This window comes from Arvicola amphibius, chromosome 2, assembly GCF_903992535.2.
Source record: "Arvicola amphibius chromosome 2, mArvAmp1.2, whole genome shotgun sequence".
In the NCBI taxonomy this organism is placed as follows: domain Eukaryota; kingdom Metazoa; phylum Chordata; class Mammalia; order Rodentia; family Cricetidae; genus Arvicola; species Arvicola amphibius.
The window spans coordinates 186,507,939-186,522,442 of NC_052048.2; the positions used below are offsets into that span (position 1 = coordinate 186,507,939).

The 14,504-nt window shown below is 49.8% G+C and overlaps 1 protein-coding gene across 4 annotated transcripts in view; it reads right to left on the reverse strand.

Moving 5' to 3' along the window:
- Dennd2a (DENN domain containing 2A) overlaps nucleotides 1-14,504 on the reverse strand; it is a 92,015-nt gene that overhangs the window by 17,440 nt on the left and 60,071 nt on the right. For all 4 annotated transcript variants that reach the window (XM_038320270.1, XM_038320269.1, XM_038320268.1 and 1 more), the window contains 9 exons: nucleotides 13,648-13,848; nucleotides 11,323-11,416; nucleotides 10,797-10,847; nucleotides 9,770-9,957; nucleotides 6,104-6,213; nucleotides 4,949-5,018; nucleotides 2,919-2,996; nucleotides 2,101-2,241; nucleotides 472-620 (listed from right to left, as the gene is read on the reverse strand). In XM_038320270.1, the coding sequence (XP_038176198.1) occupies nucleotides 472-620; nucleotides 2,101-2,241; nucleotides 2,919-2,996; nucleotides 4,949-5,018; nucleotides 6,104-6,213; nucleotides 9,770-9,957; nucleotides 10,797-10,847; nucleotides 11,323-11,416; nucleotides 13,648-13,848 (1,082 nt within the window). The remainder of the gene's footprint in view (nucleotides 1-471; nucleotides 621-2,100; nucleotides 2,242-2,918; nucleotides 2,997-4,948; nucleotides 5,019-6,103; nucleotides 6,214-9,769; nucleotides 9,958-10,796; nucleotides 10,848-11,322; nucleotides 11,417-13,647; nucleotides 13,849-14,504) is intronic.

The following is a 14,504-nucleotide window of genomic DNA, read 5'->3' on the forward strand; positions in this document are numbered from 1 at the left end:
CAGTGAGCTGCCTCATGGCTCCTCAAGACATGCCGAGCTTCTCCCGATTCCTCGCCTCACATGGCCAGCGCCTGCTGCCTGCAATGTGCTCTTGGTCTAAGCACTAGGTCAGAATCTGTGCCACCCTTTGCCATATGAACTCACTGCCCCTAACAAGCCCTCCCCACATGGTGCCATGCACGTAGACTGCTTACTTCTTGGTCCCCCAGTGGAACAAGACTTGAGAGGGCAGGGTCACATAGCTCTCACCTTGGTTTCCCACACATACAAGTACCTAGTTCCCAGTGCACCACACAGAAAGCAGGCAAACACCAGAGAGGCGTCCGCAGCATGCAGTCCTACCTCCCTTTACACCATGAGCGTGAAGGCCTCCAGGTCATCTTTGTTCCCCAGGAACCCAATCTCTGTATCGTGAGAGTCTCAGACCAGACATCATTTACACATATTTTTAGAAGCAGCAGAGGTTGGTACCTGAGTTTGTCCGCAATGAAGATGACCCTCCTTTCCAGGAGTAGGGAGGCAAAAACACTGACCAAGTGCCGGACGCTGAGGGAGGAGAACAGAGACTCAAAATCCACGTGCTCCAGCCGGGAGTCCAGGGGGCGGCACAGCTCAATCACCTGTCAGGGAACGGTAGCAGCTATGAAAGTAGGGTTGGTTACACAGCAGGCCTCCCTGGAGACAAGGAAAACGGACGTGGTCGTTGGCCATAGAAGGAGGCTTCTCCTGGAAGAGCACATTTGTATGCCCCATGGATGGTCCTGGGAGAAAATCCTGTCTTCTGAAGGCCTGTTACTGCTGGAAGAAAATCCCAAGCCTATGCATGTAGCCCAGGCTGGCTTCAAATTTTCTAAGTAGCTTAGGCTGGCCCTGAACTATTTATTCATATTTATTTATTTGTGTATGTATGTATGTATGTATGTATGTATGTATGTGATGTGTTTATCAGGGCACTTGCATGTGTGCCAAGGCGCGCGCACACAGGTGGAGGTCAGAGGATGGTTTTCAGGAATCAGTTCTCCCCTCCCACCACGGGTTCAGAGCTCAAACTCAAGTCACTGACTTGAGCAGCAAGTGCTTTTAAGGAAAAAAAAATTCTTTTATGTGTATGGGTGTTTGCGTCTGCATGAATGTGCACTGTGTACAGACAAGGAATTTCCCACAGCGGCCATTAGGTCCTCTGGAACTAGAGGACGGTTATGAGTCACCATGTGGGTGCTGGGAATTGATCCAGGATCCTCTGGAAGAGCAGCCAGCATTCTTAACCACTGAGCCACCATTCCAGCTCTATGGCCTTGAACTCTTGACTCTCCTGCCACCGTGCACACCTGCCAGCCACTTCCGTGTGTTTTCCTAGGTTGTAGCCGCTGTGTTTGTCGTCCTGATCCTCACTTGCTCACATGACCCTGGGCTGTGAAGATCTGACTTCTGTACACTGACGTCAGTGGACACTAGGTCCTCCTTCTGCCACAGCACCCACTGAATACTCCCCACATGTCGGGGTTCCCTCACTCCTAACCTACAGCTACAACCCCACAGCCAAGCTACTACACCTGCATGGGTGTGGTTCAGCTCAGTGCTGAAAAACTGGGTTATCTGGTATACTCCCAATGCACCCTCATCTCTTCTGTGTCTAGAAGCAACTGGTTTACAGCAGAGAGCCAAGGACCAGTGTTCTGATGTTTACAGGGCCTGACCAAGTAAATGGCAGGCTTTGAAGCCGAGGGTAAATATGAAGTAGCACCCAAGACGGTCTTCAACAGAAGGAACCGTTCAAGTTATAAACTTAGAAAGCAATGCAGACTCAAACGTGAATAGAGCCAGTGAACTGATGATTGACTATGGGCTTTGAAAACAAGCCATGGAAACACAGTGCATGTCTCCAAAAAACCGCATGCTGTACAGCATGGCTCTTGTGGGCTGTTCCCCTCAGCCAAGCCTGGTCTGCACAGACGGGACTGAGGGTGGGGTTTATGAGCAGTGATCGAGGAAACCACTGAGTTGGATGGTCTGCTGAAAGACTTAGCCGCTCCAGCCACAGGGACTTGGCTGGCTGGGCCACCTGTTCTCCTGAGAGAGGAATCGAGTCTGACGGCTCACCTCAGTTCCCGAGCCTGGCAGGAAGTTCTTGACAATGATGGTTTTGCCCAGTGCAGGGAAAGGGGCTTCCATGACGCTCCTCATGAGGGGCTGCACCAGAGCAGGGGAAATGCCTCTTCTCTTTTCCACCTCATCTAAGATCTATGAGAGTCAGAGAAGCAGTTAGGTGGTCGCAGTGGGCCTACCGCTGTGACTCAAGAATTCGGGGGATGGAGGGGTGAACTCATGAGGAGCTGTTGACTCCTGACTCTATCTATACTGGTCCTAATACTTCTCTGTGTCCCTTTATCACGTGACTTTGTAATTCCTACTACTCATTCATAAGGGAAACCATAGTTTCCTCTTGCTCCTTTGACATGTGACTTACTGGGCCAATACAGGTACATTTTTTATTCCTGGGCTTGGGCATAGAGCCAAAGGCTTTGTGTATAATAGGAACTGAGCAACAACTCTGACCCACCCACACTTCCTCCCTTCCTTTGTCTGTTTTTTTTTTCTTCTTCTTCTATTTCTCTTCTTCAGGACATAGTTCTTAAAATCATCTTTCTTGACAGGGTCTCTCTCTATAGTCCAGGATGGCCTTGAACTAGCAATCCTCCTGTCTCAGCCTCTCCAGAGCTAGGATTATAGGAGTGAGCCACCAAGGCCATATCCTTCACTAACGCTTATTTCTCGAACCAATGAGAGAAACTGATGGGAAGTGGGCAGAGAATGAGGCAATAGTGAGGAAAATAGTCAGAAAGACTACAAGTGCTGTTTCCCGGGTCCCCTGGGGCCAGTCCTGTTCTCCCACCCTCTCTCCCTGGGCAAGTTCTCACCTTTGAAAAGAGGCTGAAACATCCCAGACGGCTCACAATGCAATAAACTTCAGGAAGCCTCTTCCCTTTGCCTCCAGGCTTTTTGGGAGAGAAAGGTAAAGGCATCATGAGTGTCAGTGTCCCAGAAAGAAGAAAGCCCCGGGGTTGTCATGTGAGGCAGGTACTCACCATCACCCCATCTTACCAGTCAGAAGTCTGTTACAATATGCGTTTTTGCTTTAAAAATACTTATTGCATTTATTTATTTGTGTGGGCATGCACATGCAAGCCGTGGCATACATGTGAGGTCAGAGACCAACTTGTAGGTCAGTTCTCTTTTCTAAGAGCACGTCAGACACCCTGGAGTTGGAGTTACAGATGGCTGTGAGCTGCCAGGTGCATTCTGGGAGCTAAATCCAGGTCCTTTGCAAAAAACAACAAGCACTCCGAGCCCCCAAGCCAGCTCTCCAGTCCCTGTGGGTTCCAGGGCTCAAACTCAGGACGTCAGGTTTGTCTGCAAGTGTCTTTACCTCCTGAGCCATCTTGCCAGGCCTAGTTTTACTCTTTGGAAGTTCCCAAAGCATGGGTGCTGATGTGGTCTTGGACCGTGAGGTCGGGAGGCTTGTTCACCCGCTGCTTCACTGTAGTTCCCCCTACCCGTTGTTTGAGAATGAACATTTATTAAAACCATGATCCCGAACGAGAAGTTATTTCTGACATCCTCTCTGGGAACTCACTTTAGACAGCTTTTCAAGGGAAAAGGACCAGTCGGTCTCAAAACCTTAAAGCAACTACGGTAACACAGAGTTACTCTCTTAGCCTCTTCGGTTGTTACCCACACTCGTGATCCACCAAGTCAGCAGGTATCAAACATCTACTGTGTCGCGCGTCAGCAGCCCCACCTTCCTCTTTCTTGCAATGGCCGGAGATGGAAACCAGGGCCACCGCTGACCTACATCCCTACCCCTTTTTAAACACATCCCTATGCCTGCTGTCCTTGACGGTCAGAAGAGCGAACTGGATACCCTGGAGCTGGACTTATGGATGCCAGGTGCTGAAAACTAAACCCAGGTTCTTTGCAAAAGCAACAAGTGCTCTAAGCCCCCAAGGCAGCTCTCCAGTCTCAGTTTTTGACTTTTTTTTTTTCTTTTTAGAAAGATTTATTATGTTCATTGGGGTTTTGCCGGAATGAATGTTTGTGTGAGGGTGCCAGGTCTGCTGGAACTGAAATTACAGACAGCTGTGAGCAGCCATGTGGGTGCTGGGAATTGAACCCAGGTCCTTTGGAAGAATAGCAGGGCTCTTAACTGCTAAACCATCTCTTCAGTCCTCTCCAGTCCTGAACCTTCTTAGCCCTGTGCTCTTCTTAGCAACTATTCTGAATGTTCTCACTCAGTAATCAGGGGCTGATTAGCAATGTTTTATTAAGAAGGAAAATTGGCTTAAGGAGAGAATGGTCTTTAATTTGATGGGAAAAAAAGAAATCAAACATTTTCTCTCTCTTTTCTCTCTTCCTTCCTTCCTTCTTCTCCCTCCTCCCCCTCTCTTTCTGTTTTTTGGTTTTTCAAGACAGGGTTTCTCTGTGTAACAGCCCTGACTGTCCTGGAACTCTCTGTTAGAGTTAGGGCTAGTCTTGAACTCACAGAGAGCTGCCTGCCTTTGCTTCCCTAGTGTTAGGATCAAAGATATGCGCCACCATGTCCGCCAATAAAATATTTTTTTTGCTTATGGAAATAAATATATCACCTCTACCTACTAAAAAAACTTAGTGATCTCAAATCTGTGTGCATGTGCTGTGTGTGTGCATGTGCGTGTGCGTGGGTGAGCACGCTGTGTGATTTGAAACAAGTTGGCCTGGGACCCAAGAGCCTCCTGCTAACTTCTTTGGCACTGGGATTACAGGTGTACATTACCAGGTCTAGCCTTATCTATCTTTTTCACTCCTTAGCTGACCTGCCACCACCTGCTCCTCCAGCAGCCTAGGCGGAACCTGAGTCTCAAGGGGTCGGCTCTCTAGGAAACTCTGGCTGAGCGAAAGGCAGAGTACTAACCAGCAGTCTTCGGCAATAACCGAACCTTCTGCTCCCGTCTTCTCCAGTTAAGACAAACGAGAATGTTTCACTGTGGTTGTGAAAACATAAACAGGTTACAGCACACGACACACCCAAAGGCACATCCCCATGGGAGCAGTGAAGTAGCAGTTAGCAAGGGAAAGGCTGGAGAGCCTGCTCAGAGCTCTTTGCTCTGATTGCCCGTCCTTGTGAAACTCAGGGCACCCACGTAAACGTCAAGGAGGCAGAAAGAAAACGTGCTGAGAGAGGCTTTTCTACCCTGAACTGTCCCAGAATTCCATCACCTGAGCTATGCTAGGGCATAGATCTAGTAGGTATTCACCACCGTGACTGCAGAGAAGGGAGGGGGGCGTGTTTCTCTTCACTGATGGAAGTGAGGGTGTGGCTCAGGAGGGAACAGCGGGACTGGGCCTTTCTCAGGCCTGGCCATGGTGTGGTTCTCTTACACAGCTACCTTCAGGCTTGTCTTCAAGACTGCAGACCAGCTTTGCAGGACAAAGTGTCCCTCAAAAACTCGGCGTGTGAGCCTACTCAGTTGGGCCAAATACGGACAGCTAACACCATGCATGCTCTAAAGCAGAAATGTGAACAGATCCCCATCGGAGCAGCAGCTAGAGAGAGCCACTGGAACGCTTCCAGAGCCCTGTGTGGGTGAGGACGGACAATGGGCAGCCTCCCTGACTTTTCCAAGGTTAGGATTATATTCAGGAGGCTTCTGAAACACACAGGCCTCCCTCTATACTATGGGGACGCTTCCTAAATGCCCATTAAGAAGGTGTCTCTTGTCTCGGGGAAACTTTTTTTTTAAATAATTTATTTAATTTTATTTTATGTACATTGGTAGAAGTATCATATCCCCTGGAACTGGAGTTACAGACAGTTGTGAGCTGCCATGTGGGTGCTGGGAATTGAACCCAGGTCCTCTGGAAGAACTGTCAGTGCTCTTGACCCACTGAACCATGTCTCCAGCCCCTGTCCTGGGGAAATTTTAAAAACACATTGGGGAAATTTCTAGGCTGGTGCCCATCAGGATGGCTTAACTCCTAAGTTACGGGCTCTGCTATCTACGACCTCCTCTCCTCCCACATCCAACTCACACTTCAGATGCGGGGAGAGGGAGTCGGAAGCTCTTACCTGGTAAACTCCTGGACGGGGGCCCAGTCCTTGGCGTCAGGGAAGCAGAACTGGGGAATAGCTTTCAGCTGGTCCTCAGCCTCTCTCATGAACTTGAATGACTTTTCTAACTGCAAGGGGAACAACGGGAGAGGGTCACAGCCTAAATCCAAACAATGGAGCAAGAGTCCAGGCCCTGTGTCCCTCTCTGGCTATGACTACCCACTCAGAGACTTTCTGGAGAAGGGTCTGAAGCCCGCCTGTGGGCTGTTCCTCAGACAAAGCAACTGGAGTCTGAGAGGGCAATCAGCAGACAGAAGATCACATGCTTTAGAGAGACATTCTGATTAATATTCTGGAATACAATGCTCCTGTAAGGAAAAGTCTCCATGGCAACCCCTTCCAAAGGGGGGGCTCATGGATCTTGGAGACAGCGCTGCACATTGGCTCTTCTGACCTCCAAGTGTGGTAATACTCACAGTGACTACGGATAGCACAGCCACATTACACAGTGAAACCAACGAGCCCCGTGGGGTCACTGAATCTGGAACTGGAAAGGAGCTGGATGTAATGAGGCCCGCTCTCTCATCTCAGACAGAAGAAACAGGCCCTGTGATGGTAAGTGTCTCGTCCTGGTCACACAGCAAGCTTAGAGCGAGGAAGGAAACTGATCGTGACTCCAGCGCTCAGGATAGACTCTCAGGCAGTGCAACGGGGAGGAGGAGGGTAAATTAAAGTTTGATTTAGAGGTTATCTTTACTGTCATGAAGATGTGGTAGCGCATACTTGTAATCTCAGCCGCTTAGCTACGCGGTGAGTTCACAGATGACCTGACTCTGTGAGACTCTATGCCAAAATAAAAAAATTAAACAAGTTTGTGTATCAAATCAACAGGAATCTGTTTTCATTTTATAGATTTTTTTTGCTTTGTGTTTATTTTTATCATTTACTTACTCTTATGTATGTGTGTACCTGGGTGAGTTTATGTGTCCTATGTCTGTGACGGTGCCCTTGGAGGCCAGGGGGCACTGGGTCCCATGGAACTGGAGTCACAGCAGCCGTGAGCCACCTGATGTGGGCGCTAAGAACTGAATACTGTCCTCTAGAAGAGCAGCAAGTGGTCTTAGCCATCGAGCAATCTCTTCAGACCCTTGTTTTGTTTTTATTTTTTCTCTTGTTTTTATTTTTTGAGACAGGGCTTCAGTATGTAGTTCAGGCAGGCTTTAAACTCACAAAGATCCCCCTGCCTCAGTTACAAGTGCTAGGATTATAGGTGTGAGCAACCACACCTGGCTTAATGGAATATTGGTGTGAAAAGTGGACTGCCAACCTTGAACAAGGTAACCACTGGAATGTGAGATAAAGCCGACTATTTAAAAGCTTATAAAAACGGAGGGGCATGGTGGCACATGCCTTTAATCCCAGCACTTGAAAGGCAGAGGTAGGAGAATCTCTGTGAGTTTGAGGCCAGCCTGGTCTACATAGTGAGTTCCAGGTCAGCAAGGACAAAATAGGGAGACTCTGTCTCAACACGCACGAGTTCATGCAAACACACACGCACATGCAAACACACACGCACAAATGCACACATGCACATACATGCAAATAACCACCACCACCACCACAAAAAAAAAAAACCCAAAAAACCCAAACCAAAGCAAATAAAACAAAACCAAACAACAAAATTATCAAAAATATAAATAAATAGGTTCAAGCTCAGGCTATATAGAAGATCCTATGTCAGAACAAAAGGAGGGCCAGAATGAACCAGAATGAACAAAATAAAACGCATTTACATAAGAAATAGCAGAAGCAAGAAACATTTCCAACAGGGAAAGATCAATTAAACAGAGTCCCTACATACTGGGGAACTAGAGAACTTCAAAAAAGATGCTTCGAAATTTGTATTAAATATGTTTTAAAATAATGTGCTTACAAGGCTGTACATGGCTCATGACACAAAACCACTGTAATGGCTGCAGTATAAAGAAAGGAAATACAGTATGAGTTAAGACTAGAAACCAAAACAACAACGTGCTAGCTGAGATCACAGGTGATTTTTTTTCTTTATATCTTTCTGAATTAGCTCCGTTTTCTACACTGATTTTTAACTATCTCCTAATAATGAGTTCTCAGTGGGAGTCTGAGTCTAAAGGTTCCAGGCTGGAAATGGCAAGCATTTGGCACTTCTGATGGCTCAGTGATTACTTCATGACTTGATGCCTTTGTTCCGGGAACCCCAATCAAGTGCTATCACAAGCACAGCCATGTGCTGGCACTAAGACCACCGTGCCTCGGTGCCTAATGGGGCTCTCAGTCGGGCAAGTCCCCTGCATCCAGACATCCATGCAGTGGAGTTTTCAGAAGTGTTCCTTAAAGGTGTGGCAGCTGACGTAAGAGGGGTAGGTGTGTGTGCGTGTGCGTGGGGGGGGGGGGGGGCGTGTGCCCGTGGTCACCTCCGTTTCCAGCCCTGTTCTACACGTCAAGGACCACTGTGCTGGGAAAGGACACGAGCAGGCAGACAGGCGGGGCTCGGGCCGGAAGGGTCCTGCACAAGGTGACCGCCACAGAAGCCCAGCGTGAACCAAGATGAGCTCCCCTTCTGAGGCCCTGGTCTCTGACCGTCATATCCTACCTCCTGATGGCTCCTGTGCACACACGCACTGTTAGCATAGTTCTGGTTCACCTTCCGAAAGGACAGAAAACCTGTCTTTGTTATCTTTACAATCACTTGGGGCCAAGCAGAAGACAGTTTGAATGTCTGAATGGGAATTCTGGTTGGACTGACTTAGACTACAGCAGACTCTGTAGTACAGACTTCAGAGCCTGAGAGTAACTCCAGTGTCACCGGGCAGGCATGTCCCTGCTCTATTAAGAGCACTTGACTTTAGGTCCCCGATACCATCAGTGGGATAAGGCTTTCCTGACACTCACAGAAACGGTGCATTCCAAACAGCACAGACGTGAGGCTACTTAGGAGGAGCTGTGTGGCTAAAGGGGAAACGCTGCCTGCCACAGGCTGGGAAGAGGGCTCGGCTGGGTAAGGAGGCTGGGGAACAGCAAAGAGGGCAGAGGGTAAGCACTGTGACCACAGAGGGTCTCACTGTGTGTCTTGAACTTTTGATCCCTTTTCTCCACGTCTCAAGTTTTGAGATCACAGGTGTGCACATACCCGCCCAATTTATGAGTGATTGGGGATCAAATGCAGGGCTTTGTGCAACACTAGCACTGTAACAATCAAGCTATGGCCCCAGTCCCTGGAAGAAGGTTTCTTTTTCCTTTTTCTTTTCTTTTCTGTCCTTTCCTTTTTTTTCCTTTTTTTTAATTTTTTGAGACAGGGTCTCACTATGTAGTCTTGGCTATCCTGAAACTCTCTATGTAGATCAGACTGACTTCAAACAAAGATTCACCTTCACCTGCCTCTGCTTCTACCTCTTGAGCACTGGGCTTAAAGATGATGCCACCACACCTGGGAGTATTTTTTGTCTTTTTTTTTTTTTTGGCCTGTTTTTGATTCTTTAATCTGTCTCCCGGTACTAGTTTTTTTCATGTGACAGATATGCCTTAGGTCTCACTTAGAAGGTTCTAGATCTCATGTCTTTCCCAGACTGCCTCACCTCCCCGCATCCAAGCTGACAGCCAGAATGTGGCAGTCCCCAGGCAGCCCATGGGCCCTGCCTCCCCTACCTTCAGAGGAAACTGCTGGGTGAGTTCTGGCACATAGGCAGCCCCTGCCTGCTTCTTGTGCAAAGACACGACCACAAAGTACTCGAAGAGTTGCCTCTCCTGGTACTCGATGAGATCCCGGTCAAGCGTGGAGTAGCGAGGGGCCTGCTTCAGGCGGGACTTCACATTGACCAGGCGCTGGCTGTGGGCTGTGGAGAGAAAGAAGCCGCAGGCCTGACATATCTGCCGATGTGGAATCATCAGGGTTTGACAGATTATGTAATTCCTAGCTTCAGGACGTTTTCTAATCCCGAGTCTTTCCACATCTAGCATATTAGTAGACAAGCCTTTCTTTGGGCCTCCTGCCGAACTCGAGGAAGGGGCACCTTTCACTTACACGCCTGCCAGCCAAGCAGGGCACGGGATCCGGGCTCAGCACCAGCCAGGCATTGCCACTAATCCTAAAACAGAAGATCCGCAACGCTTCCCTTCTGCCTGTCTTTAGGGTGGGGACTTGTACACTTCCCCTCGTGCACTTCCATGTCGTTCAGGGTGTGCAAGTGACAAAATCCAGACCCTGGACTTTTAGAGCCGAGAGCTTTGTAAACATCCCATGTGACATAAACGCAGAGGCCCGTGACCTCAGGAACTCACTCCCACTTCTGGCCCAGCCAGTTCTCTGCAGTAGGAATGGACTTGTTTATTCTGGGGGTGGCCCAGATAGTGGATGGTGTCAGAGGTAAATCAGGTGGGGCCATCACCCAGGGCTGCCTTCTCTGTTTCCCAGTGGGGTCTGAGAAATCGCAGAAAGCTTACTAAAGCTTGGACCTGGATCACTGAATGTCATGTCCTCAGAGACCAACTGCTTTACCTACTTCATCTGGCAACCTAAGAGCAGGATGGCCCGAGAACTTAAGAGACTGCTTGCAGCTCACCCAAGTGCGGTGCCTGGCATCAACAGAGGCGTAGTCTCTGCACAGGCTGGGCCTGAGCTGGCTACGCCCGTCCCTGGGCAGCGGAGGAGCCACCCACACCCTGTTCCCCTCACCTTTCAGCTTCTCCTCGGAGTCGCTGTCAGACTCGCTGTTCTCGTCGGTCACTGGACCCGAAGAACGAGGGAGGAAGAGGCAGACGTGAATTCCAGAGCAAGAGACAGACCCCGAACTTCTAGATCAGAGGGGGGTGTTTGGTCCACTGTGTAAATAGGCCAGTCAAATTCTGCTCAGGGTAATGTGGCAGCAAACCGATCTGACTGTGGGTAAGGTGGCTCCTCTATCAGACTGGAGCTGAGCCAGGAAGGTTGCGGCCAGAGCCTGGTGACATGCGGTGACATGCGGCCCTGGCTGACATAACGGAAACCAAGCCAGGGGAAGCCAGAGCATGAGCCACTGAAATGGCTTCTGGCCCTTTGTGCCAGAGACAGGGGCGGACAAGAAGCAGACCCTTGCTTCCTCCTCAGTGAACCAAGAAACGGCAGAAGACACTCTCTCAAAGAAGCATGTCTTCGGATTCTGGGCAGGTTCCAGGAGGAGGACAGTCCAGCTGGGGTGGGGGGTGGGAGCAGAGGTAGCTACCTTTTCCTGAGTTGCTCTCCGTGGACTGGGATAGCCTCTTCACCCGTTTCTTTCCTCTCCGGGCCTCATAAATAGCATTGATCCGCAATACCAGCTGCCAGATGCCAGAAGAAAAGCCAGTGTTAACTCTCCTCCCTGGTGTGGATGGCTGCCTAGGCTGGCCCTTCTCTCCTAGAAAGATGCAGTGCAGGAAAGGGAAGGGGCCACACTTCCACGCCTTACCTCACTGCCCCATGGGCAGCCAGGGCCTCAACCGTGCTGCTCCCAGCTGAGACACTGGGGAGGTTGTGGGGAGGGCACACAATTTCCCTGGCTCAGTGTCATTCAGCTCGCCCTCTGACACTTTAACACTGCCGTGTCACCGTGGCTTAGGGAAGAGCTATTTACTCCCAAAACAAGGGAAGGAAAAGACAGAAAAAAATAACCCCCAGGCAGTGCCGCTTTGGTGGGAACCATTCTGAAGAATGTCTGAACAGCCGCCAGCGGACGGGAACAGCGCTGACAGTGGCTTCTGAGTCCCATTCCTGACTGCGCCAAGGGTGCTCCGGAATGTCCACATCCTAGAGCTGAAGACACCCAGCCCAGATGACTTCTCCCGTCACAGAGGCCCTGCTTCATGCCACAGCCTCTCCCGTGCCCATGACAGCTGCTTACATGAGAACAGATCGGCTTCAGACGCAAAGGCCTCTCCTGCTGTTGGCCAGACAAGACTTGGAGTTTCCTAGGTGTCTCTTCTCTCTGCCCTCTCCTCTGAGCTCTGAGTGGAACTGCGCTGTGCCAGACCCCAGGGGCTCAAGGAATACAAGTCCACGGCACGTGTGCCTCAGATTCCCACCAAAGCCAGTTCATCATCTCTTCCTTTTTGGGGTGCTGAGGAGTGAATCCAGGCTCTTATGGACACTAGGCCTGTGCTCTACCACTGAGCCTAACCCTTTGCTCTGTTTTTCTTTTGGGGAGGGGGAGGGAGGCCTGGAACTCACTTTGTGGCTCAGGCTGGCTTTGGATTCACGGTGATTCTCCTGCCTCAGTTTCTTCCTGAGGGTTTGGACTATAGACTTGAGCGACAACACCTAGCTAAATACTTAATCATCCATCCATCCATCCATCCATCCATCCATCCATCCATCCATCCATCCACTTACTTTTCTGAGACACGGTTTCACTGTGTTACAGCTCTGGCTGTCTCTCCTAGAACTAGCTCTGTAGACCAGGCTGGCCTCGAACTCCGCCTGCTTCTGCCTCCCGAGTGCTGGAATTAAAGGTGTGTGCTGCCACTGCCTGGCTAAATACTCAATTTTTATTTTTACCATACTTTTAATTTTCTGGTCCCCCTCAACATCTGGGTACCAGTAGGCCATTTCTTTGACCTCTCTCATCTGATATCCTCATCTATAAGGGATCAGGTTATTTCACAAGTCTCTTGTCTTTAACTTTCTAGGCTTCTGGAATCAAGATTTTCAGCTGTCCTCAGATGTCCGTTACCTCTAGCTGTGTTCCTTGGGGAGCCACTCAATGGGCACCACTACTGGAAGGCACTTTCAGGAGAGTCCCTGAGGTCACACCTCACTTTTCCTTTCCACAGAGGTAGCCTCCAAGTTAACCGGGGGTGGGGGAAGGAGAGGGAAATCTACCACGCACAGTTGAGGCAAATCAAGCAGCATGAGAGTGTGGAATCTGGGACTAGAGAGAGGGTCAGCGGCCAGGAGCACTGGCTATGCTTCTATAGGATCCAGGTTCAACTCCCAGCACCCACATGGCAGCTCATAACCAGCTGTAACTCCAGTTCTAGAGGATCCAATGCCGCCTTCTGCCTCTGCAGACACCTGGCATGCATAAGGCAAACATTACATGCAGGCAAAGCACCCATACACATAAAATAATAATTAAATGTTTAAAAGATTTTTTTATGTATTGAGAAGAATAGGAATAGCATAGGTCCTAGGGTATTGAGTATTTAGTTGAATGGTGTTGGTGTCTCATGCTTCAAATCCCAGGGAGGCAGAGGCAGGCAGATCTCTGAGTTCGAGGCCAGCCTGGTCTACAGAGTGAGCTCCAGAACAGTCAGTGCTGTCACACAGACACTGGCAGGAAAAGACTGTTTGGGATCAAAAGGTTGGTTCAGGAGGTGGGGAGAGGAATGGCCAGGGGAATAACACAGGGCAGCAATAGTAACAGAAGACGACCCACCGTCCTCATCCGCTGGCTTCACTGTGTCCCCTTGGCCTCCTGTGATACAGAAAGCAGAGACCCTCACTCTATCCCTCAGCTTTCTCTGTAGAGAAGTGGGGGTGCATCCTGGACCTCGAAATCTAAAGTGTGTGTTACCCTGGGGATCTTTTTCTTCTTCCTGCCATTCTGTAGGTCTCCGAGGTTAAAGAAAGTATCATCCGGGCTGCTAGGTGTAGAGGGGGGGCTGGCTCTCACTGGGGACCCAGCTCCATCCCGACTCAGCTTCCTGGTGTCCAGCAGTTTGAAGTTTCTTCTCTCTGAATTTTGCCGGAAAAATGCAGACTTGGACAAGGATTGCTGTGTGAGAAAGGAGAGAGCCATAAGTCCAAACAAAGGGGCCGAGGCAGGAGATCTCAGTGGGGAGACAGGGAACTGGGCAGGCTGGGCTGAGGCAGGAGAGCTCAGTGTGGGGATGGGGGACTGAGCAGGCTGGGCTGGATTCCCAGGGTACCTGGGGTCTGCCATGTTAGCCATGCTATGCTCCCATCCAGTTGCGGGAAATGTATATAACCAAGGATGGAAATCTAATGCACCTGCCTCTGCCCTGGCTTCACAGAGGAGACGATGATAGAGAACACTGGTCCGGGTCCGGGGAAATCACAGGACTGCGATGGCTGTGGCCCTGGGGCTGGCTTGTCCCAGTCTCACCCCTCTGGGCATCGGCGTCTTTCCTCATTTGTGGTACTGGCATTTGAGTCTAAGGCTGCTGCAGACAGGCACTCTACTGCCGAGCTAGAGCCCCAGTCCAGGACTGTACTTCTAAACAAGCCTCTTTCAAATCAAAAGGTAAATAGAGAACTTGTTGAAAAGTTTACCAATCAGCAGTGGATGTAACTCAGAGGACTTGCCCAGCATGTGCAAGACGCCAAGTCTGTTCTCCAGTACCCCCCAAATAAAAATTAACTTTATTTCTGGCACAGTAGTGCATGATTGTAATTCTAGTACTTGGGAGG